At 40.6% G+C, this 27,438-nt stretch overlaps 1 protein-coding gene across 4 annotated transcripts in view; it reads left to right on the forward strand.

Annotated features, from left to right (window-relative positions):
* The first annotated feature begins 432 nt into the window (after window positions 1-432).
* rasgrf2b (Ras protein-specific guanine nucleotide-releasing factor 2b) overlaps window positions 433-27,438 on the forward strand; it is a 136,398-nt gene continuing 109,392 nt past the window's right edge. For 2 of the 4 annotated variants that reach the window (XM_062025498.1, XM_062025499.1), the window contains exon 1: window positions 434-1,016. In XM_062025498.1, coding sequence (XP_061881482.1) covers window positions 741-1,016 — 276 coding nt within the window. In that variant the 5' untranslated portion in view covers window positions 434-740. Of the gene's footprint in view, window positions 1,017-27,438 lie in introns of all 4 variants that reach the window. The other 2 variants (XM_062025497.1, XM_062025500.1) reach the window with 2 other exon arrangements.

Here is a 27,438-nt window from a genome sequence, read left to right on the forward strand (position 1 = left end):
TGTGTGTGCGTGCAGAAGCCGCACATGTCATGTGACTGGGCCAGCACTCGTTGGACTGGCTGAAAAGTTTGGAAGACTTCCGGGAGTGTTGGCAAGTAGTAGAATTAGCGGTGAATGCGGTGTTACCGCGGCACCGCCGCAATATATAATCGGCGGGCCAGTTTTAGTGTTAATTTGATATCGCCTCAAGGGCCAAGTGAAATTACACGGCGGGCCAAATTTGGCCCGCGGGCCAGAGTTTGACACCCGTGCCTTAAATAATAATGACACAAAAACACACATGCACTTCTCCTTTGACTGCTCTCTTTTAACATGAGTGTGCGCATCATTTGCCGAGAGGCAACACCGCGCGGGGCGGTGCTTGTGCTCACGTCTGCATGTGCGTGCGTGCGCATGGGAGAGTTGACCACGCTCAAAGCGGATTACAGCTGATCTCCTCCGTCATTCTACCCTCGTCCACTTGAGGCGTCTCTTCGCACACACGCACGCGTGTTTTCCCCACCCACCCCACCCCACCCCCGTCATTGAAGTTGTGAACAAGCACCATGGTGGATTCCTCTCCAGCGCCCCTCCGCATGAGGAGCTCCGCGGACGCAGCGCTTCCGCCGGCGGGACGACTTTTACGCGCGGCTCTGCCTCGCTGAGCCCGGTGGGACAAAAAAAACAAAACAAAACAAAACAAAAAAACCCTTCACACGAACATGGCCGAGCGTTGAAAACCAAAGAAAAAAAGGACGAAAATGCAGAAGAGCGTGCGCTACAACGAGGGCCATGCGCTGTTCCTGTCGGCCGTGGCGCGTAAAGAGGGCACCAAACGCGGCTTCCTCAGCAAGAAGACGGCGGAGAACAGCCGCTGGAGCGACAAGTTCTTCGCCCTCTACCAGAATGTTCTCTTCTACTTCGACAACGAGCAGAGCGCGCGCCCCGCCGGGATTTACCTGTTGGAAGGGTGCACCTGCGAGCGCGCACCGGCACCCAAGATGTCCACCACTGGGAAGGAAGCCCTGGAGAAACAGGTGGGACCTTCATTTAGACACTTCATTTAGAAAACACATAAAGTTGATAAATTAGACAATTAAGACTTCAATGTTCAGTGTCCTACTGTGTAAAATCATTATTAATATTACATATTAATTTTTCCAGCTTTTTTCAGCAATGACTATAGTACACAAACAAGTATAATATTAGCATGTATGCCTAAAAATGCATTTAATAGTTTGAATGATTGTGCACAACTTCACTGCACCATACTAGTATGATTACCTCATGTTAAGTACATTTATGATTTTTTTTTTACCTTTATAAAGGCAGAACGCCCGCCTTATTAGTTCTCATAAGCTTGTGCAGATGATGTGTCCTTTTTTAAAGTTGCAGAATGCTGCAGTAGCACAATTTCAACATCCCTGCAGTGTCAAAGGACTCCTCCCTGCAGGTGATCCTCCTCCAAGGAGAGGCATTAGTTTTCCCTCTCTGTGTTGCAGTAGTTTGCTTGACTGAAGCGTTGAACCTGCAAGCAACAAGTACTGCATTACATATGGGGCGGCATGGCGTAGTGGGTAGAGCGCCCGTGTCAGAAACCTGAGGGTTGCAGGTTCGCTCCCCGCCTCTTACCATGCTGTTGTGTCCTTGGGCAGGACACTTCACCCTTGCCCCCGGTGCCGCTCACACCGGTGAATGAATGTTGAATGAATGATAGGTGGTGGTCGGAGGGGCCGTAGGCGCAAATTGGCAGCCACGCTTCCGTCAGTCTACCCCAGGGCAGCTGTGGCTACGAAAGTAGCTTACCACCACCAGGTGTGAATGAATGATGGGTTTTTAACATGTAAAGCGACTTTGGGTACTTAGAAAAGCGCTATATAAATCCCAGGTATTATTATATACAGTCGTGGTCAAAAGTTGACATACACTTGTAAAGAACATAATGTCACTAATTTCTACAAGTCTTATTTTTTAGCGATAGAGTGATTGGAGCACATACTTGTTGGTCACAAAAAACATTCATGAAGTTTGGTTCTTATATGAATTTATTATGTGTCTACTGAAAATGTGAGCAAATCTGCTGGGTCAAAAGTATACATACAGCAAAGTTAATATTTGGTTTCATGTCCCTTGGCAAGTGTCATTGCAATAAGGTGCTTTTGGTAGCCATCCACAAGCTTCTGGAAAGCGTCTGGTTGAATTTTTGACCACTCCTCTTGACAAAATTGGTGCAGTTCAGCTAAATATGTTGGTTTTCTGACATGGACTTGTTTCTTCAGCATTGTCCACACGTTTAAGTCAGTACTTTCGGAAGGCCATTCTAAAACCTTAATTCTGGCCTGATTTAGCCACTCCTTTACCACTTTTGACATGTGTTTGGGGTCATTGTCCTGATGGAGCACCCAACTGCGCCCAAGACCCAACCTCCGGGCTGATGATTTTACAAACCCTGTTTCCATATGAGTTGGGAAATTGTGTTAGATGTAAATATAAACGGAATACAATGATTTCCAAATCCTTTTCAACCCATATTCAGTTGAATGCACTACAAAGACAAGATATTTGATGTTCAAACTCATAAACTTTATTTTTTTTTGCAAATAATAATTAACTTAGAATTTCATGGCTGCAACACGTGCCAAAGTAGTTGGGAAAGGGCATGTTCACCACTGTGTTACATGGCCTTTCCTTTTAACAACACTCAGTAAACGTTTGGGAACTGAGGAGACACATTTTTAAGCTTCTCAAGTGGAATTATTTCCCATTCTTGCTTGATGTACAGCTTAAGTTGTTCAACAGTCCGGGGGTCTCCGTTGTGGTATTTTAGGCTTCAAAATACGCCACACATTTTCAATGGGAGACAGGTCTGGACTACAGGCAGGCCAGTCTAGTACCCGCACTTGTTTACTATGAAGCCACGTTGATGTAACACGTGGCTTGGCATTGTCTTGCTGAAATAAGCAGGGGCGTCCATGGTAACGTTGCTTGGATGGCAACATATGTTGCTCCAAAACCTGTATGTACCTTTCAGCATTAATGGCGCCTTCACAGATGTGTAAGTTACCCATGTCTTGGGCACTACTACACCCCCATGCCATCAAAGATGCTGGCTTTTCAACTTTGCGCCTATAACAATCCGGATGGTTCTTTTCCTCTTTGGTCCGGAGGACACGACGTCCACAGTTTCCAAAAACAATTTGAAATGTGGACTCGTCAGACCACAGAACACTTTTCCACTTTGTATCAGTCCATCTTAGATGAGCTCAGGCCCAGCGAAGCCGAGGGCGTTTCTGGGTGTTGTTGATAAACGGTTTTCGCCTTGCATAGGAGAGTTTTAACTTGCACTTACAGATGTAGCGACCAACTGTAGTTACTGACAGTGGGTTTCTGAAGTGTTCCTGAGCCCATGTGGTGATATCCTTTACACACTGATGTCGCTTGTTGATGCAGTACAGCCTGAGGGATCGAAGGTCACGGGCTTAGCTGCTTACGTGCAGTGATTTCTCCAGATTCTCTGAACCCTTTGATGATGTTACGGACCGTAGATGGTGAAATTCCTAAATTCCTTGCAATAGCTGGTTGAGAAAGGTTTTTCTTAAACTGTTCAACAATTTGTTCATGCATTTGTTGACAAAGTGGTGACCCTCGCCCCATCCTTGTTTGTGAATGACTGAGCATTTCATGGAATCTACTTTTATACCCAATCATGGCACCCACCTGTTCCCAATTTGCCTGTTCACCTGTGGGATGTTCCAAATAAGTGTTTGATGAGCACTCATCAACTTTATCAGTATTTATTGCCACCTTTCCCAACTTCTTTGTCACGTGTTGCCCGCATCAAATTCTTAAGTTAATGATTGTTTGCAAAAAAAAAAAAAAGTTTATCAGTTTGAACATCAAATATGTTGTTTTTGTAGCATATTCAACTGAATATGGGTTGAAAATGATTTGCAAATCATTGTATTCTGTTTATCTTTACATCCAACACAATTTCCCAACTCATATGGAAACGGGGTTTGTAGGTTGTCCTGAAGAATTTGGAGGTAATCCTCCTTTTTCATTGTTCCATTTACTCTCTGTAAAGCGGTGGGAATGGTGTTCCTGGGATTAAAGGCCTTACCTTTTCTCCTCCAAACATATTGCTGGGTATTGTGGCCAAACAGCTCAATTTTCGTTTCATCTGACATCACATGGACAAAGATAAGACCTTCTGGAGGAAAGTTCTGTGGTCAGATGAAACAAAAATTGAGCTGTTTGGCCACAATACCCAGCAATATGTTTGGAGGAGAAAAGGTCAGGCCTTTAATCCCAGGAACACCATGCCTACCGTCAAGCATGGTGGTGGTAGTATTATGCTCTGGGCCTGTTTTGCTGCCAATGGAACTGGTGCTTTACAGAGAGTAAATGGGACAATGAAAAAGGAGGATTACCTCCAAATTCTTCAGGACAACCTAAAATCATCAGCCCGGAGGTTGGGTCTTGGGCGCAGTTGGGTGCTCCAACAGGACAATGACCCCGAACACACGTCAAAAGTTGTAAAGGAAATCAGGCTAGAATTAAGGTTTTAGAATGGCCTTCCCAAAGTCCTGACTTAAATGTGTGGACAATGCTGAAGAAACAAGTCCATGTCAGAAAACCGACAAATTTAGCTGAACTGCACCAATTTTGTCAAGAAGAGTGGTCAAAATTTCAACCACAAGCTTGTGGATGGCTACCAAAAGCGCCTTATTGCAGTGACACTTGCCAAGGGACATGTACCGTATTTTCCGCACCATAAGCCGCACCTAAAAACCACAAATTTTCTCAAAAGCTGACAGTGCGGCGAATAACCCGGTGCGCTTTATATATGGATTCATATTAATATTTATTTTCATAAAGTTTAGGTCTCGCAACTACGGTAAACAGCCACCATCTTTTTTCCCCGTACAAGAGGAAGCGCTTCTTCTTCTACGGTAAGCAACCGCCCCCATAGAAGAGGAAGTGCTTCTTCTTCTACTGTAAGCAACCGCCAAGGTGAGCACCCGCCCCCGTAGAAGAAGAAGCGCGCGGATATTTCATTTCATATGTGTGTTTCTGTAAAGACCACAAAATGGCTCCTACTAAGAGACACGCGTACAAGGTTCCACTGACTTTTGATATTCCTGTGAACCGCAGTGTGGATACAACGGGAGCACGTACGGTGAATATCCGTTAGCTTGCCATGCTAACGGCCAGAAACTTCCACCCAAGGTGATATTCAAAAGGAAGACCTTGCCAAAAGAGAACTTTCCAGCCGGCGTCATCATAAAAGCTAACTCGAAGGGATGGATGGATGAAGAAAAAATGAGCGAAGAGACCGGGTGACTTTTTTCACGCAGCTCCGTCCCTGTTGATCTATGACTGCATGCGCGTCCACATCACAGATGGTGTCAAAAAACAAGTGAAGCACACCGAAGAAGAAGAAAGATTTGAGGGATTTGTGGATGAGTAATAACTTCAGAACGTGAGCTTCAAATGTTTATTTTGTGTGTTGTGTGACATTAACGTTCGAGCAACGTTGAGTTATTGATGTTGCTATTGCTCTGCACTATTTTGAGTGTTACTATTTTTGTGATTGCACATTACATTTTGGGAGTGAACAGAGTTGTTAGAACGCTGGTTTGTAATATATTATTAAAGTTTGACTGACCTATCTGACTGTTTTTTTGACATTCCCTTTAGCGCAGCGTAGGTGCGGCTAATAACACGGGGCAGCTAATAGGTAAACAAAGTTTTGAAATATGCCATTCATTGAAAGTGCGGCTAATAACACGGGGGAGCTAATAGGTAAACAAAGTTTTGAAATATGCCATTCATTGAAAGTGCGGCTAATAACACGGGGCAGCTAATAGGTAAACAAAGTTTTGAAATATGCCATTCATTGAAAGTGCGGCTAATAACACGGGGCGGCTTATGGTGCGGAAAATACGGTAACCAAATATTAACATTGCTGTATGTATACTTTTGACCCAGCAGATTTGGTCACATTTTCAGTAGACCCATAACAAATTCATAAAAGAACCAAACTTCATGAATGTTTTTTGTGACCAACAAGTATGTGCTATCACACATACATACATAATCTATCACAAAAAGATAAGAGTTGCGGAAATTATTGGAAACTCAAGACAGCCATGACATTATGTTCTTTACAAGTGTATGTAAACTTTTGATTGAGACTGTATGTACTCTATCTTCTTTCATTTTTGGGGGTTTCTGTGACCCTTTGACTGGGATTCCGAGCATTCTTAACAAAGTTTCATGTTTAAGTGCGTGTCACAGCAGTGATTACATCTTGCTATAGGGCTTGTATCCGTCACTGGTCCTGTATGAGCATGTTTGAGGAGACTGAGGACAATGTATTGGGAAAAACTTTGGGTCTTTTTTTTAATGTTAGGGTAGTTTGGTGGCGACACAATAGTGAGGAAATGGTGACGAAAATGTGAATGCATGCACAAAATGAATAGTACGTAAAAGAAAAAAATATATATTCATCTCTGAATATTCTCAAATATGTACATAAATACACCTACACAATATCACCTAAGGATACCTTCATTTTGAGTTTTGGATGTTTGTTATTGTGGTTGTAGTTGACTGGTGTAAAAATGCACTGCAAGATATTGAGCGGTTTTAATATTGTTATAGAGCAAGGGTGTCAAACTCATTTTAGATCGGGGGCCACATGGAGAAAAATCTACTCCCTAGTGGGCGGGACTGGTAAAATCACGGCACGATAACTTAAAAATAAAGACAACTTCAGATTGTTTTCTTTGTTTAAAAATAGAACAAGCACATTCTGAAAATGTACAAATCATAATGTTGTTGTTTTTTTTTTACACTTACATGTTGTGGTTAATTGTATTCTATCTCTTTTTGTCGTTATTTATACTTTCTGAATAAATGATGTGATAATGTTCATCAGTGAACTTATTGGTGTTAATTTTCAATCTATCAAGATAAAAAATAATATCAAAATCAAATTACAGGATGTTATTTATGTAGTTTGTTCATTTTCCTCGACTGGTGCACTAACATCATATGGTTATTTTTTTTTTTACACATGTAGCATCATCTACAAAGATACAAAGAATTGCTTTTGCGACATCTAGTGGACACATTTAGAACAGAGGTTTTTTTCATTCAAAAATGTCGGCTCATTTTTATACTTAGCAAACTCATCTGGCGGGCCGGATAGAACCTGTTCGCGGGCCTGATCCGGTCCACGGGCCGTACGTTTGACACCCCTGCTATAGAGCCAATTAATACACCATTGTGTTAATATAATAAGGCTATGTTCACAGTTGTGATTTGGTTTAGACAACCGGTCTGCAACCTTTACTATTCAAAAATACATTTTGTCGCTTCTTCCACTAAAGACGGTATAGATCTGCAAAACGTAACACAGCTCATAAACTTTTAAAAAGTTGAATATGTTGTATTTTACAGGAAAAGCAATCTGTCCATGTGAAGTTAAACTATTTTTCCTTGTCTCTCTTTTATTTGTGCAAAGTATTCATGGTTAGCTTGCACACTTGAGAAGCTGAACTGAACACAAAGGCTTCCAGTCTCTTTTATTTGTCTTCCTCGGGCCTCAGAACTCAGCCTATTCGCATTCACGGCCTCACAGACAGTCGGAAATTATATAAGACCCTTTTTAAAATGCAAACTTTTATCTCTCCTGGGTTCAAACAAATCTGAGGCGGAAGAGTTGCACGTGGCTCCAGAGGTACGGGTTGCAGACCCCTGGTTCAGACTATAAATTAAAAAAAAGTTTCATGATGTGCACTTTGCAATTTGTATGTTCTGTCAGGAAAGGGATTATGCAAAATTATCCCTATCCTGCTATATTGACAAGATTAGATAGAATTAAAAGCTAGTACTAGTAGAGTGGAAAAACAAGTTGACTTTATATGATTGTTTGTGTTTCATTGTAGCCATTAAACAATATCCAATTGTACCGACTAAAATGTCACAAAATGCCACAAATTCAGTCAGCCATTAAGAATATTCCGCTCCGAACACCTTTTGTAATTTCTGTAGATTCTACCTCACTGGAGTAACCCCTCTGCACTCTGATCATATTATTAGATCAATCATGCTGGAAATATGCAAAAAATTTAAAGAAATGTGCTGTTTATCATTCACAAGTCATGAAACACATGTTTTTTTTATGCATTCAAAATTGTAAATAAATGGCTAACAATTGAGTCAACAGATCGCGGGTCCTCTGTTGCGCTCATTATACTCTCTCTAAAAACATCCAGAAATGTACATGTCATGACCTGAAAATTAACCAAATAGTGATAAATGATAAATGGGTTATACTTGTATAGCGCTTTTCTACCTTCAATGTACTCAAAGCGCTTTGACAGTATTTCCACATTCACCCATTCACACACACATTCACACACTGATGGCGGGAGCTGCCATGCAAGGCGCTAACCAGCAGCCATCAGGAGCAAGGGTGAAGTGTCTTGCACAAGGACACAACGGACGTGACTAGGATGGTAGAAGGTGGGGATTGAACCCCAGTAACCAGCAACCCTCCGATTGCTGACACGGCCACTCTACCAACTTCGCCACGCCGTGATATTGTTATTATAAGTGCGAATGCAGACAGACTATTTTAGTGGCGCATTTATAGCATTGAGCTAATGGTATCTTGCGCTGCTGTTGTTGACACACTATAAATCGGCTTCATCTCAAACTTGCTAAAAGTAAATTCTAGATTGAAATTCATGCATCTCTCACCTGTTAGTAGACAAATGTCATCATGGACTGACTGGCTGTTCAACAAAAAGACGCTTGGAGCAGACACTTTTTATTCAACCCTTTGTGAGGATCGTGATTAAATCGTGATCTTAACGTAATTATGTGAGCGTGCCGTCGGTCAACATACCAGCGAGAGTGGAAATGTTACAATAAGTGTTTGTTTTATTATGGTTTAATATGGTTAGTTTGTATGTTTAGCGCCTAGCAATGCTGCAGATGCTAAAGTCACAATGAAGTTGCATAGTTGGGTAGCAGTCTGCTTTTTAAAGCTTATTGCTCATCCTCTTTGTGTTCGGGCTCAAAAATATAAGTTCCTGGATCATAATTTTTCCCAAAGTAAGCGTTGTTGGCTTTCACAAAGTCTGCTTGATTAGCATTGCTGTTGATGGGAAAGGGATCTTTGTACGCGATTATGTGACTGGCTTCCTCATTATCTCTCAAAATGGTTCAGGAATCTCTGTAAGCTTGATACTATTTTGAAACATATTTATTTATTAGCAAACTCTGGAAGTCTTTGTTGTCATAAATCAGATATATATACAGTATATGACAATAGCTTTAATAGAGGCAACTTCTTTTTCCACCCTCCTGGTACTTTAAGGTTGTTTTTTTTTGTCATTTTAACATTGGTCAGGAGTAGAGATGTCCGATAATGGCTTTTTTGCCGATATCCGATATTCTGATATTGTCCAACTCTTACTTACCGATTCTGATATCAACCGATACCGATATATACAGTCGTGGAGTTATTAACACATTATTATGCCTAATTTTGTTTTGATGCCCCGCTTGATGCATTAAACAATGTAACAAGGTTTTCCAAAATAAATCAACTCAAGTTATGGAAAAAAATGCCAACATGGCACTGCCATATTTATTATTGAAGTCACAAAGTGCATTATTTTTTTTAACATGCCTCAAAACAGCAGCTTGGAATTTGGGACAAGCTCTCCCTGAGAGAGCATGAGGAGGTTGGGGGGGGGCGGGGGGACTAGGAGGTAGCGGGGGGTGTATATTGTAGCGTCCCGGAAGAGTTAGTGCTGCAAGGGGTTCTGGGTATTTGTTCTGTTGTGTTTATGTTGTGTTACGGTGCAGATGTTCTCCCGAAATGTGTTTGTCATTCTTGTTTGGTGTGGGTTCACAGTGTGGCGCATATTTGTAACAGTGTTAAAGTTGTTTATACGGTCACCCTCAGTGTGACCTGTACGTCTGTTGACCAAGTATGCTTGCATTCGCTTGTGTGTGTGTGTGAAAAGCCGTAGATATTATGTGACTGGGCCGACACACAAAGGCAGTGCCTTTAAGGTTAATTGGCGCTCTGTACTTCTCCCTACGTCCGTGTACACAGCGGCGTTTTAAAAAGTAATAAATTTTTGAAACCGATACTGATAATTTTGAAACCGATACAGATAATTTCCGATATTACATTTTAAAGCGTTTATCGGACGCTAATATCGACAGCCCGATATTATCGGACATCCCTAGCAGGAGTCTTTGGTCTATGTTATGTTCGCGTTTGAGCGCAAGTGAACCGGACTGCACCAGAGTTCACTTACAAGTGGATGAAACTGAATTTGAAAACACCTCACTGGCCAGATTTCTTTTAAAACTCCTGACGTCTCACGGGCCAAATTGAAGACTACAAGTGGACACCATTGACCTAAACATATTTTTTTGAGCTTTGTGTAATATTCTCAATGAAACATCAGAAGTTTTAGTCTTGCTTGCCTACGGTACTTGCTCGCGTCATTTATTAAACTGGCGTCAATCTACTGTCCACACATATCCCTTATGTGTGACTGCCATCTACTGGTCACACTTATCATTACAACATGTACCACAACCAGAATGAATACATATAAAAGGCGCACCGGGTTATAAGGTGCCTTATAGTTGTAAAAATACAGTCCATTAATCTAGACGTGACGCACATAAACACGTAGACTGCTACCTTAATGCTATTGTACATTGGACGAGCCCATTGAGAGGCAAACGAAAATGAGCAGAGGTGTAAACCTGAGTCACACGATTTGGACTCAAGTCAGACTCCAATCACAATTTCGATGACTTTTGATTGTACTTGACAATATCATCGAAGACTTCCAACTCGACTTGGACTTTGACATTACTGATTCGGGACTTGAGAGAACAGGTGAGAAAGTCCATCAAGAGTGAGCATTTTGCAGACATATTCATTACGACTATGAATATCTTGCCCACGTGACCAATTTGCATTGTAGCGTAATCGCCAGGTAATGTTTCAGCATCAGCACATTGATGTCAAAGATAATATGCAATGCTAATGTGTAAGCACTTCTTACCGCCATCGGTGACTCTCTCTAATTACAGAGTTCATTACAGTCACATTTGACAATTACTAGATACAAGCTGGTAATAATAGGTGAGAAATTGACTATACAATAAACTGTCTTAACTTACGGTCACACAAAATTAGAACACAACACATGAAACAAAGTAAAAAACTCACCAATTACTTCAATACTTTGTGTGTGTGTGTGTGGTGGTGGTGGTGGTGGTGGTGGGGGGGGGGGGGTTAATGATCATTAACTAACAATAAACACATCATAAAACAAAACTTTATACTACACAAATTGTGACACAAAGGACGATGGGAAACCAATTGAGGTTAATTTGTGTCTTTACCACCAAATATTTTCATATTTTAATTGAAAATTTAATTGAATAAAAATTGGTAAGGAAAATGCATGTGTTTGAACATTCAGTTGGTTCACAATACCCTTTTTCAAAAATTAAGTTTATAAAAATGTCATGTACAAAATCCAGTGCAAAAAAATCCAGTGCAGACATATTTGTCGTTTCAAAACTCAAGACCCACTGCCGGTAAATTAAGACTGAAGCAATTGATGGTGTAGCAGAACCAGCCACAGAAACCGTATCTCCCCCTTGGTACCTCAGTGCAAGCATAGGAGCAGTTTGCAATGCAGTTGCTGTGTGGCGGCCATCTTAGTCAGGGCAATGGTCAAATTCAGTGCAATACCTGTATAGTGCAAATAAATCATCCATCCATACATCCATTTTCTACCGCTTGTCCCTTTTGGGGTCGCGGGGGGTGCTGGAGCCTATCTCAGCTGCATTCGGGCGGAAGGCGGGGTACACCCTGGACAAGTCGCCAACAGCTAATAACACTACCTACAAGGGTGTGTGATTCCACCCAATCAACCATAGATCTCATTCTCACTTCAGACCAGCCTAAAATGAAAAATAGTGGGGTCATGATCTGTGGTCTTAGCGACCACTATCTAACCTTCTGCACCCGCAAAATAGCTAAACCCAAAGCCAATGGCCACATAACAGCCCAATCCAGATCCCTTAAAAAATACTCCAGTGATAATTTCAATTTAAAATTAGATCACTGGGACTGGTGCCCTGTGCTCACGAGCAACCTGGTCGATGTTGCTTGGGATCGCTTCAAAACAGTGTTCCTAAAGATACTAAATGACATGGCTCCTGTGAAAACTGTCAGGATCAAAGCCCGCTCTGAACCATGGATAAATCCGGACCTATTAGCTGCCATAAAAGACAGAGACAGAAAATACTCCGAATACCAAAAGTGTAAAACTGAAGTAGATAAACAACCCAATAATAATAAATCACTCATTTCAACTCTCAAAAAGCAATGCAATAAATTAAGAAATAAGTCAACGAACCTGACTAAATCCTTAAAAAAACATTACATTAACGACAAAATAGAGGAAAACACAAATAAGCCACGTGAGCTCTGGAAAATTCTCAACAACCAGCTTCCCGGTTGCAGCCAAAAACTTAAAACCAGACTCACCAACATCAGCATCAAGGAGAGTGACTCCCTCATTACAGACAAAATGGAGGTAGCTAGCAGACTTAACGCCTTTTTCACCAGCATAGCCGCAACTCTTGTCAACAAGCTGTCCCACCACTCTGGTCGCTTTGGTGTAGAACACATTAAAGCCTTCTACAGAAAGCTACGAGTATCCAACAATGATTTCAAATTAGAAATGGTCACAGCTGATGGGTGCTTAAAAAATTGAGCGCGCTCCACCCAAACAAGGCCACCGGCCTTGACAATATCCCCTCCAGATTTCTCAGGGACTCTGCCTCCATCATTGCCCCAATTATCACGCACATAATAAACCTCTCAATTTCACAAGGCCAAGTACCAAAAGATTTTAAGATACCAAGAGTAACTCCCCTCTTTAAAAAAGGATGCAAATTGGAACCTGGCAACTACCGACCTGTTTCTATTCTCAGTTCCATTTCGAAAGTAATGGACAAAATAGTTTATGAACAGGTCGATAGTTACCTTGTCACTAATAAACTCGTGTACAAATTCCAATCCGGCTTCAGAACTAACCACTCCACTGACACATGCCTTCTCTATCTGACCGACCACATCAAAAATGAGGTGGACGCGGGCAAATACTGCGGCATGGTCATGCTGGACCTTCAGAAGGCCTTTGACACCGTTAACCACGCTATACTGTTGGATAAGCTCAGAGCAATTGGATTTAACAAAAACTCATGGAGCTGGATGCAATCTTACTTGGAGGGGAGGGAGCACGTGGTAGAGGTGAACGGCACCGTGTCCCCCCCCCTCTCAGTAAGCTGTGGAGTCCCCCAAGGCAGTATATTGGGGCCTTTACTGTTCCTAATATACATAAACGACTTGTCATCGGCATGCGACTGTGAATTGTTTTTGTTTGCGGATGACTCTGCCTTGCTGGTGTCCGGCAAGGACAAGTCACAGGTGGAGAAAATCCTCAGTGCTGAACTCTGTAGAACTTGCACCTGGCTCGCTGACAACAAGCTATCCATACATTTGGGTAAAACGGAATCCATCCTGTTTGGGTCCCACATCAACCTTAAGAAAGTCAATGACTTCACTATAAAAGTGGGTGACATTGTTATCACCAGGAAGGATGAGGTCACCTACCTAGGTTCCATTCTAGAGGCTAATCTTTTCTGTGATAAAATGGCAACCAAGGTAATCAAAAAGGTCAACCAACAAACGAGATTTCTCTATAGAATCTCCTCTCTGGTCAACAAAAGCACCATGAGGATTCTAGCGGGAACTCTCGTTCAACCCTTTTTCTATTACGCATGCACCTCCTGGAACCCTAGCACCTCCAAAACCCTCAAATCTAAACTCCAAACATCCCAGTACAAGCTAGTCAGATTACTTCTAGACCTCCACCTCAGATCCCACCACACTCCTACCCACTTCTTCAAAGTGGGCTGGCTCAGGGTGGAGGACAGAGTAAAACAACTTGCACTGAGCCTAGTCTATAAAATCCGCTACACCTCCCTGATACCGAAGTACATGTCAAACTACTTCCTTAACGTAAATGACCGCCATAATAATAATGAGCTCCACTAACCACGTTAAACCCAGATTCTGATCTAACAAAGGTCTTAACTCATTCTCTTTCTATGCCACATCAATGTCGAATGCGCTCCCAACAGGTATAAAAGAAAGGGCATCTCTATCCTCCTTCAAAACCGCAATAAAAGTACACCTCCAGGCAACTTCAACCCTAAACTAACACCCTCCCCGGATTGTTAATAATCAAATGTAAATAATCAAATGTAGAAACGTTTTCTTATGCCTTCTGATCTCTCTCTCTCTCTCTCCTCTCTCTCTCTCTCTCTCTCTCTCTCTCTCTCTCTCTCTCTCTCTCTCTCTCTCTCCCTCTCTCTCTCTATGTCCACTACTTGCTGTACATATCCTACCAAGTCAGACCTACACTGTTTCAATATCCATTTCTCTTTCTGATGATAACAACCAAACCTAACCCCCCCACCCCTCTCCACACCCCGGATTGTAAATAATGTAAATAATGCAATGTATATACTCTGATGATTATCTTGTGTGATGACTGTATTATGATGATAGTATATATCTGTATCATGAATCAAGTTAAGTGGACCCCGACTTAAACAAGTTAAAAAACTTATTCGGGTGTTACCATTTAGTGGTCAATTGTACGGAATATGTACTTCACTGTGCAACCTACTAATAAAAGTCTCAATCAATCAATCATCGCAGGGCTAACACAGATAGACAGACAACATTCGCACTCACATTCACACACTAGGGCCAATTTCGTGTTGCCAATCCATCTATCTCCAGGTGTATGTCTTTGGAGGTAGGAGGAAGATCATAACTTACTAAATTTTCAACTGATTTCCATTTAGTTTACTTTAATGTCAACGTCAAAATGTGTGTTATTAATGCAAAAACATTTACATTACAACGTAGAAAAATATTACTGTTAAAGCCTTATTCCTATCTTCAAGGGGCGTGTTGGTGCTCAGCTGTAGTGTCGTGTGGTTATTAGAATTGTTATTGACATAATTGCTGAATTTATGTGTATATTGTTAAAGGAGAACTGCACTTTTTTGAAATTTTGCCTATAATTCACAATCCTGATAAAAGACAAGATGTATTTTTTTAATGCATTCTGACTCGTAAATAATAGTCTGCTTGAAATGTAGCTAAATAAAACCCAATAAATAACCATACAAAAAGTGCCAACAATACCCCATTGACATTTCGTGACCTGGATATTGACCAAGTATTAGCAATGTTGTTATTTTAAGCGCAAACGTTAAGGACCTGCATTTAGCATTGATCAGAGAAAGGCAACTAACTACCTTTTGCTGCTGTATTGACATCATCATCTGGTGAGCTGCTCTCTCACCTCGGTGCTCGTGAAAGTCAATTCTCGGTTATAAATCATGCCTCTCACCTTGATACCAATACCCCCTGGACATTAACTGGGAAGTTGGTGAACTTTGACAGTCAATTTAGACCCGGACATGGCAAGAAAGACATGCAAATGACGCTGGTTTGCCCCCACCCCTTTTTTTGTTAACCCTTCGAGAGGATTATGAGCATACTCGCCAACCCTCCCGATTTTCCCGGGAGACTCCCGAATTTCAGTGTCCCTCCCGAAAATCTCCCGAATTTGTCCGATTTCCACCTGGACAACAATATTAAATTAAATTACTTAAAGGCACTGCCTTTAGCGTCCTCTACAATCTGTCGTCACGTCCGCTTTTTCTCCTTACAAACAGCGTGCCGGCCCAGTCACATAATACATGCGGCTTTTACACACACATAAGTGAATGCAAGGCATACTTGATCAACAGCCATACAGGTCACACTGAGGGTGACCGTATAAACAACTTTAACACTGTTACAAATATGCACCACACTGTGGACCCACACCAAACAAGAATGACAAACACATTACGGGAGAACATCCGCACCGTAACACAACATAAACACAACAGAACAAATACCCAGAACCCCTTGCAGCACTAACTCTTCCGGAACGCTACAATATACACCCTCGCTACCACCAACCCCCCCCTCAACCCCCCCATCTCCCGAATTCGGTGGTCTCAAGGTTGGCAAGTATGATTATGAGTCGTTTTCCATATAAACTGGAATATATCAACATCCCATCAGTCGGCATCCCAGTGAGAGCAGATTTTGTACAGCAAGTGATGTTTTCCTATGATTGTTGACTCCCATGAAGTCCGCATGAGTAACAATCAGCGATGTTGTCGAAGGAAAAAGCAAACGTTGTGATGCGTTTTTTGAAATCAATACGGCACCGTATGCCTAAAATGAGGAATATACATACATTTTACATGTTATTATGAATGTGCCTGTTACTAGATAACATATTTATTTACAGCATGTATAAAAAACAGTGATGGAAGTATTTGGATGTTTCTTTTAAGCGCTTTATAGGCAGAATAGAACGACTCCCAAAGGTTCTATTTAAAGCAGATTTTTGATTGCATTTTTTAAATATTTAGAATGCATAAACATATCTGTGCTTGTCTTACATAAGGATTGTGAATGACAGGCAAAATTCTCCCAAAAATGTGTAGTTCCTCTTTAACATATAGGCTGTCCTATGTTCCCCTGTATAGAAATAGTCCTTGTGTATAAGTATTTTTCTTTCTTTCTTTCTTTCTTTCTTTCTTCCTTTCTTTTAACTTAAGGTTGATAGTCTCTCTAGGGTTATACAGTATAATGGTACTAATAAAGTTGTCACGTTGTGACATTGCTCGTTATACAAGCAGAGGCACATGTTAGTTAATGCGCAAGCACAGAGCCTTTACAAGCAGACACAGCGTGGAGACACAGGAGGGAGAATGGACGCATTTTGATTTAAAAACTAACGATACAATTGCATACTTGCCAACCCTCCCGGATTTTCCGGGAGACTCCCGGAATTCAGCGCCTATCCCGAAAACCTCCCGGAAGAAATTTTCTCCCAAAAATCTCCCGGAATTCAGCCGGAGCTGGAGGCCACGCCCCCTCCAGCTCCATGCGGACCTGAGTGGGGACAGCGGCGACAGTCTGTTTTCAAGTCCGCTTTCCCACGATATAAACAGCGTGCCTGCCCAATCACGTTATAACTGTAGAATGATCGAGGGCGAGTTCTTGGTTTCTATGTGGATTTATTGTTAGGCAGTTTCATTTACATCCTCCCAGCGCGGTAACAACACACAAAAGCTGCAGTCACGTTTTCGTCTACCGTAAAGCAGTTCGTCTGCCATAAACAGCAATGTTGTGACACTCTTAAACAGGACAATACTGCCATCTACTGGATAGCCTCCAGAACACTGAAATTAAAGTATTTATTTTATTTATATGTATAATAAAATAAATATATATATATATATATATATATATATATATATATATATATATATATATATATATATATATATATATATATATATATATATATATATATATAGCTACAATTCACTGAAAGTCAAGTATTTCATACATATATATATATATATGAAATATATATGAAATACTCGAGTTGGTGAATTCTAGCTGTAAATATACTCCTCCCCTCTTAACCACGCCCCCCACCCCCGACCACGCCCCACCGCACCCCCCACCTCCCGGAATCGGAGGTCTCAAGGTTGGCAAGTATGCAATTGGCGTTATGAACACTGAAGCGCCGCTCTGCAAGCAGTGCTTTAAACTAAGCATAGCTAGCTAGCTAGCGGCTACTGTCCATTGGCAGTCGACAGTGTTTTAGCTCCTTACTTAATGACTAATCCTTGCCTCTATGGCGACAAACAAACTTTTTCTTAGAAATCCCATCCCTGCTGGACGAGGAATAGCTAAACACGATTCACTATACACCATAGCTAGCGCTCGTGAATGTAAACAAACATCGATTGTAATGATACCAAGTACAAGAGCCATACATAGTCGATACTACAATGATTATTTTGATATTTTAATATCACAAAATCTTTTCTCATTTTGTTATTGTTTATAAACTCAGGAAATACGTCTGTGGAGGTCTCGTTCCTCCGGGTTCTTTGGACCATCAATGACGGACATGACAGCCTCGTTCATCTTTCTTAACAATGATTTATTTTGTCCGTCTCGCTCTTACTCTCGTTCATGCTGGTTTTTCTGTTCCACCATCAACAACAGCTCCCCTCTCTCTTTCCCGACTGCTGCCTTTAACAGAGCAACGGGTCATCAGACAAACACTCTCAGCTGGGTCATCTACGCACCTGTCGCTGATCTCGAAGCTGGTCCTGGCACACCCCGCTTCGCTGCAGGTCCGCAGGCCACGCCCCCCCACAACGTCCTGGACACGGGAGGGCTTTAATTATGATCAATGTATGACCCCGTAACTACTTGGTATCAGATTGATACCAAACTTTGTAGTCTCACCCAAGATGTATCTAAAGTATCCAAAAGACAGAAGAATACGTGATTATTACATTTTAACAGAAGTGTAGATAGAACATGTTGAAATAGAAAGTAAACAGATATTAACATTAAATTAACAAGTATATTAATAATGCATCCATTTTCTACCGCTTGTCCTTAATAATTTTGACAAAATAATACAATGGGAAATGAGACAATATGCCTCTGTCTGCAGCCAAATTAGGAGCCTTAGTAACCCGTTTGCTCACCTACTATTAAAGCCCCACTCAGGAACTTTCAGTTTTGGTTTACTTTAGCGGCGCCAGGGGTTTTGCCAGAAAGAAGACCACATTTCCCATGAGAACTAGTGCATACTGGCATGATATTGGCAATATTGGCACAGATTACAAATATTACGTCTCTAATGGCTATGCTGCTGTTAGAGAGCAGAACCTATCAGGAAATGATCTTAGATTGCGCTACAAACATGACGCTACTACCAAGATTGTATCAGGACGGATGCAGGTCCAAAGCAAAGAAAGACCAGCGAAGGTTTTTTTTCCGAAGGAAGTAGTGTAGAACCGCAAACTATCAAGCTGGTGGCTATTTATTGCTACCACACACATTTCCAATAGCAAACATTTTGATTTGATCATCAAAAGTCCCTTACTAGTTTAGCAGGAACAGAACCAAGTCAGCCGAAAATCCGTCGTCATCGAGTAAAAGCCGGGCCAATGTTGATCCTTTATTGTCCTTTTTAGGCTCCGTTTTTATTTTTTTGTCTCCACAGACCAAACTTTTCATTTCTTTGGTTGTTTAGGAGCTTCGGCCATGATAGTACTAATTGCACGTGCCAGTTAAAGTGATACAGAGCCCCTCAGGCCATGACAGAGGTGTCATTCAACTAGTTGTAAGTCCATGTAGGATTATGAAAATATTTTATGAATGTTGAAATTCACATGTTATATAATTCATTCGTACTCCCATATCTTAATTATTGTGTTGAAATCTGGGGTAACAATTACAAATCAAACATCAATTCTATGTTCTTACTTCAAAAGAAAGCGATTAGAATTGTAAATTATGCGGATTATCACTACCATACCAATGCTCTGTTTATTAAATTAAAAACATTAAAACTGCACAATCTTGTTGACCTCAACACTGCTCTTGTGACGTACAAAGCTCATAACCACATGCTGCCTCGGTGTCTACAGGAGAGGTTCAAACCTAGGGAGAGTCCCTATGACCTCAGAGGTTCAGCTGTCTTTCAGAAAGCAAACATAAGAACGAGCTTAAAACGTATATGTGTTTCTGTCAGGGGGGTTCAACTGTGGAACAGCTTGGATGATTCCTTAAAATGTTCCAGTTCCATTCACACATTTAAAAAAAACTTTAAGACCAATGTCTTTGAAAAATATATCACTCTTGAATCAACACTGTAGTTAATACTATGATCAATGTTAATTAAAAACTAAATGTGGGATATAAATATAATGGAAGTATAATTTTTTGTATATAGTATATAATTGGTGCAAAGTTTTAACATGTGTAAAAGGATATTTCACATGCCTTTACTGTGTATATAATTGAACAGTATTTATGTTGTGTACAATGTGTATTTATAATATGTTGTGAAAAGGAAATTTCATATTTTTTTCTCGTACTTGACTTTGTTTATAGGGTTAGGCGCAATAAGTGTTCAACTTAAGCCTAAACCCTTTCGGTCTGCAACTTTTTTTTTGAAATTTATGAATGTACAACTGTTTATTTATGAATGTACACTACCGTTCAAAAGTTTGGGGTCACCCAAACAATTTTGTGGAATAGCCTTCATTTCTAAGAACAAGAATAGACTGTCGAGTTTCAGATGAAAGTTCCCTTTTTCTGGACATTTTGAGCGTTTAATTGACCCCACAAATGTGATGCTCCAGAAACTCAATCTGCTCAAAGGAAGGTCAGTTTTGTAGCTTCTGTAACGAGCTAAACTGTTTTCAGATGTGTGAACATGATTGCACAAGGGTTTTCTAATCATCAATTAGCCTTCTAAGCCAATGAGCAAATACATTGTACCATTAGAACACTGGAGTGATAGTTGCTGGAAATGGGCCTCTATACACCTATGTAGATATTGCACCAAAAACCAGACATTTGCAGCTAGAATAGTCATTTACCACATTAGCAATGTATAGAGTGTATTTCTTTAAAGTTAAGACTAGTTTAAAGTTATCTTCATTGAAAAGTACAGTGCTTTTCCTTCAAAAATAAGGACATTTCAATGTGACCCCAAACTTTTGAACGGTAGTGTACATCTGTTTGTTTATGTAAAACTGTTTGTTTATTTTGTTGACCATTGACCGAAGAAATAATAAACTAAACTAAACTAAATGTTACTTAGTGCTGCTTTAAAAGAAACGTTGTCTAGTATAGTCACTATGTTATTTAATGCCAACATTGTTGTTTGATTGCAATAAGAAACATATGTTTAATGTATCATAAGATTTTCTGTTAAAATCAAGCCAATAATGACATTTAATTGCGGTCCCCTTTCTTTTTAAGTGAATCGAAAAATATAGAAAAACATTTTGGTATTGTTATGCGTGCTGAGTAACTACGGAAGCCTGTTGCTCACACCTCAAACTCTAATTTAAAAACAGATATCATAGTCGATGTTTTGTAGAGCATGATTGGCAGGAGATGGCAACACATCGTATACAACCTGAAAAGTGAAGTGTTACCTTATATTGACTCGTTAAATGGGCTGTTTGCAACATTTACACAGATGTCTAGAGGGCGCCAACTTTCCAATGTATTTCACACGGCTTCTCGTACGTAATGACGTAACTACGTACGTACGTAACACATGCACGCGCGTTAGCTTTAGGTTTTGTTAGCTAATAATGGCAATCTGGATAGCTGCCGTTAACTGTCATTGAATGTACTGTATATTCTATCATAACAACAGCAAGTGTTAGGAAGGGAGGTGGCACAGCATCAATAGCCACACATTCCCTAACATCAAAACAGATTTTATTTGATTACTATACCACTTTTGAATATCATGCAATTGTTTTTAGCAGCCCCCCAGTTTTGTGCGTCACTGTTTATAGACCACCAAAGAAATGTGCTGCTTTTATGAATTATTTTTCAAAGTTTTTATCAATCATCCATTCAACATAATATGATCATTTTAGCTGGGGATTTTAATCTACATCAGAGCTGGGCAAATATTTTCACTCGGGAGAACCACATTGAGAGAAAAAAATGTCTCTAGGGGGCAATGTGCATGTGTGTATAAATTATATATACACATTTAGCTGTAAAAATCTGCTGTATAATATGTGTGTTTGGTTCCCTTTTTTTCAGGTACACTAATACCAAAAGTCACAATGTCCGATAGAATTCTAAAAACAGACCACCTCAAAAACACGGAATGGAACTTTACAGTTTTTTACTGAATGGGACACCCAAAATGCACAATAAAATAAAGAAAGTGGGATTTAAAATATTAACTATGAGCAATAAAACACTGAATATTAACATTATATGAACATCGCTCCTCTTTTACTTCTCAGACCAGCTCCTTGATAGACATCTTTTACAATCAAGCAACATGTAACAAACAGCAAAATATGAATGCAAAGGGTAATAAACACCTACAATATGATATATTATCACTTTTATGCAGAAATTTGTTGTAAAAATTTGGTTCCGCATCTCTTTCCGGGACATGCGTTTCGGGCAGGCCGCTCTGAAAACAAACCCCACCCACCTACTTTGTTCCTCGTCTGAGCTGCTGTGACGTAAATTACTGTAATAACTCGTATAACACCCAAAAGCGCAGATTTTGACCATTGAAATACTCTCTATAGTTTAAGACTTACAGTAATTTAAAAACAGCATTGCACATCATAATGGCGGGTCCGTGTATTCTATTTCCAATTCTGAAACACAAATCAAAAAATAAAATTAGGGCCGTTTTTCAATTTTTATTTTATATGGCAGTTTAAAACAAACAAAAAAGGGTTGATTTTTGTTAAAATATTACCATTGAATTGGATTTTGTGCTGTTTTGCTTTTATGGATTTGAATTTTTCCAGATAAACGGCCAAAAAATTTCAATAATTCGTGGTTATCTGTGTGATGACAAATTGAACCGGAAGCAGTATTTTAGCCTTTCCTTTGCGTTTAACATGTTTTCATTAAATAGTTGTCCAACTTTTGTTTCAGAAATGAAAATAGAAAAAATGGTCCGAAACTTGTTTTTTAGGACTCCTGCTGAACAAAGATGTTACCGTTGTGCTAAAAACATGCTAAACGCAAAGGAAAGGCTAAAATACTGCTCCGGGTTCAATTTGTCATCACACAGATAACCACACATTTTTGCACATTTTTTTTTCGATTTTTGTGTCTATCTGGAAAAATAAAAATCCATATAAAGAAAACAGCACAAAATCAATTTTTTATGGCAATATTTGAATGAAAATCAACCCCTTTTTGTTTGTTTTAAAATCTGCCATGTATAATAAAAATCGAAAAATGGCTCCTAATTTTATTTTTTGATTTGCGTTTCAGAATTGGAAAAAGAATGAACGGAAGGTACACGGACCATGGCGGCTACAGTTTTGATGTTAAAGGTCCAAAAAAATGTATGTAGAACGTCCGGCGGATTTTGCCCAGGTCTGATCTACACACTGATAATGTTTTAGACCAGTGGTTCTTAACCTTGTTGGCTATACCGAACCCCACCAGTTTCATATGTGCATTCACCGAACCCTTCTTTAGTGAAAAATAAAACGTTTTTTCAATTCAAGAAAAAGTTATGTTTTTTTACTAGTGCACAAAATGAACTGTGCATGAACATCACCTTGTTCAAAGAACAAAACCAACACCGTGCATGAACTCACAACAAATTACACACCTTACACACATTACCATGAATTGATTGACATGGACCCCTACTTAAACAAGTTGAACAAGTACAAGTGGTCAATTGTACGGAATATGTACTGTACTGTGTAAACTGTACTGTTTCATATAATGTATTCTCCTCCTTTGCAATCTACTAGTAAAAGTTTAAATCGATCAATCAAAAAACCTGCAAATCAGATGGAAAATTAGAGGGAACATTGTTTGAGGGTATCCATAATACGCTGATAGGGAGAAGTTTTTATTTACACGATAAGTCGGATGTCTCTTTACTTCCGTGGCGGAGGCTCCGCCGAACCCCTGAGGCCGACTCACCGAACCCCTATGGTTCGATCGAACCCAGGTTAAGGACCACTGTTTTAGACCCTGTTTCAAGGGACATTTTAAATATGTTATGTTTTATGAATTTTACCCAACATGTCACTCAGCCAACTCACAACAGAGGTCACACTCTGGATTTGGTCATTACTTATGGTCTGTCCACCAGTGTGTCCTCTGTTGTCGACTTGGTTGTGTCTGACCACCACTGTGTGTTTTTTAATATAACAGCTTTTATCCAGTGGGAGACCAGCTCATTGCGAACTGTGATAAAACGCTATCTAACTTCTGAAGTGGCTGCAAATTTTATTAGAGTTTTTAGTAACGGTCCACCAATAGTTTTACCTGCACCCTGTGATTTTATTGTTGACAATTTTTAATCAAAACCTCAAATCCAGCCTTGACGCTGTTGCTCCTCTTAAAACGAAGAAAGGTCATTTTAATATCAAGACCTTCAAGGAGAAATGATGAGGAAATCAAAAAAGAAATTGCAGGATCGCAGAGAGGAAATGGAGGAAGAATAAACTAATGATTAACCATCAAATAATACGTGAACAGCAAAAAATATACAACACGGCGGATAAGAAACCATTTTTTCTCCACAGTAATGGCAAACAATAGGAATAACCGCAGAGTCCTTTTTGCAACAATTGACCATTTGTTTAACCCTGATTTTAATAATATGTGGGCGGTATAGCTCGGTTGGAAAAGTGGCCGTGCCAGCAACTTGAAGGTTCCAGGTTCGATCCCCGCTTCTGCCATCCTAGTCACTGCCGTTGTGTCCCTGGGTAAGACACTTTACCCACCTGCTCCCAGTGCCACCCACACTGGTTTAAAAATGAAACTTACATATTGGGTTTCACAATGTAAAGCGCTTTGAGTCACTAGAGAAAAGTGCTATATAAATATAATTCACTTCACTAATATACGTTGCATACCTACAGACTCCCTTTGTGAGCAGTTTGCAGACCACTTCAGAGAAAAAATAAACACCATCTGATGTGACATTTTATCTTCTCACACTGCTTTTAATCCATCTGAGTGTCTGTTTAAAGGCCTACTGAAATTACATTTTTTTAATTCAAACGGGAATAGCAGATCCATTCTATGTGTCATACTTGATCATTTCGCGATATTGCCATATTTTTGCTGAAAGGATTTAGTAGAGAACATCGACGATAAAGGTCGCAACTTTTGGTCGCTGATAAAAAAAAGCCTTGCCTATACCGGAAGTAGCGTGACGTCACCGGAGGAAGGACTCCTCACATTTTCCAATTGTTTACAATGCAGCGAGAGAGATTCGGACCGAGAAAGCGACGATTACCCCATTAATTTGAGCGAGGATGAAAGATTTGTGGATGAGGAAAGTGAGAGTGAAGGACTACAGTGCAGTGGAGGACGTATCTTTTTTCGCTCTGACCGTAACTTAGGTAAAAGGGTTCATTGGATTCCACACTTTCTCCTTTTTCTATTGTGGATCATGGATTTGCATTTTAAACCACCTCGGATACTATATGCTCTTGAAAATGAGAGTCGAGAACGCGAAATGGACATTCACAGCTACTGAGGTAACGTGATAGCATCGGGCTCAAATGCAGATAGAAACAAAATAAATAAATCCCTGACTGGAAGGATAGACAGAAGATCAAAAATACTATTAAACCATGGACATGTAAATACACGGTTAATAATTCCCAGCTTGGCGAAGCTTAACAATGCTGTTGCTAATGACGCCATCGAAGCTAACTTAGCAACGGGACCTCACAGAGCTATGATAAAAACATTAGCGCTCCACCTACGCCAGCCAGCCGTCATCTGCTCATCAACACCCGTGCTCACCTGCATTCCAGCGATCGACGGAACGACGAAGGACTTCACCCGATCATCCGTGCGGTCGGTGGCTAGCGTCGGCTAGCACGTCTGCTATCCAAGTCAAAGTCCTCCTGGTTGTGTTGCTACAGCCAGCCGCTAATACACCGATCCCACCTACAGCTTTCTTCTTTGCAGTCTTCATTGTTCATTAAACAAATTGCAAAAGATTCACCAACACAGATGTCCAGAATACTGTGGAATTTTGAGATGAAAACAGAACTTTTTTGTATTGGATTCAATGGTGTCCGAATACTTCCGTTTCAACGATTGAAGTCACGCACATACGTCATCATACATAGACGTTTTCAACCGGAAGTTTAGCGGGAAATTTAAAATTGCACTTTATAAGTTAACCCGGCCGTATTGGCATGTGTTGCAATGTTAAGATTTCATCATTGGACACTGGACCTGTAACTACACGGTTAATGTTGTGCTGCCTGTCGAAGCCTAGCAATGCTGTTGCTAACGACGCCATTGGAGCTAACTTAGCTACGGGACCTCGTCAGAGCTATAATAAAAACATTAGCGCTCCACCTACGCCAGCCCTCATCTGCTCATCAACACCCGTGCTCACCTGCGTTCCAGCGATCGACGGCGCGACGAAGGACTTCACCGGATCATCGATGCGGTCGGTGGCCAGCGTCGGATAGCCCGTCTGCTATCCAACTCAAAGTCCTCCTGGTTGTGTTGCTGCAGCCAGCCGCTAATACACCGATCCCACCTACAGCTTTCTTCTTTGCAGTCTCCATTGTTCATTAAACAAATCGCAAAAGATTCACCAACATAGATATCCAGAATACTGTGGAATTTTTCGATGAAAATAGAGCTGTTTGTATTGTGATACAATGTCTCCGAATACTTCCGCTTCAACCATCGACGTCACGCGCATAAGTCATCATATCTAGACGTTTTCAACCGGAAGTTTCCCGGGAAATTTAAAATTGCACTTTATAAGTTGACCCGGCCGTATTGGCATGTGTTGCAATGTTAAGATTTCATCATTGATATATAAACTATCAGACTGCGTGGTCGGTAGTAGTGGGTTTCAGTAGGCCTTTAAGGTCTGGTTAATGCTGAGATGCTTGACAGGGTTTTTTCTACAATAAGACCCACCAAATGTGTTTTAGATTCAATGCCAACCAATTTTTTTGTACAATATTTTATGGAGCTTTTAAACATCTTAAATTGCTCGCTTCAAACGGGGGTCTTTCCTGCTGCTTTTAAAAAAGCGGTGGTGAGGCCCCTGCTAAGTTGGATGCTGACAATTTTAATGATTACAGACCTGTATCAAACTCACCATTTTTAAGTAACATTTTAGAAAAACTTGCCTTTGAACAACTATTTGATTTTTTAAATAAATGCAATATTTTAGAGAAGTTTCAGTCTGGTTTTAGGGTGAACCACAGTACAGAGATTTAAATCTTTTAAAGATTGTGAACAATCTCAGGTTGAGTGCTAATCCTCAAAAACTGTTAGTCTCGGTTCTGCTGGATCTTAGTGCTGCCTTCGATACAGTAGATCATATCCATCCATCCATTTTCTACCGCTTGTCCCTTTCGGGGTCGCGGGGGGTGCTGGAGCCTATCTCAGCTGCATTCGGGCGGAAGGCGGGGTACACCCTGGACAAGTCGCCACCTCATCACAGGGCCAACACAGATAGACAGACAACATTCACACTCACATTCACACACTAGGACCAATTTAGTGTTGCCAATCAACCTATCCCCAGGTGCATGTCTTTTGAGGTGGGAGGAAGCCGGAGTACCGGGAACCCACGCAGTCACGGGGAGAACATGCAAACTCCACACAGAAAGATC

Source organism: Entelurus aequoreus, linkage group LG17, assembly GCF_033978785.1.
Source record: "Entelurus aequoreus isolate RoL-2023_Sb linkage group LG17, RoL_Eaeq_v1.1, whole genome shotgun sequence".
NCBI classification, from domain to species: Eukaryota; Metazoa; Chordata; class Actinopteri; order Syngnathiformes; family Syngnathidae; genus Entelurus; species Entelurus aequoreus.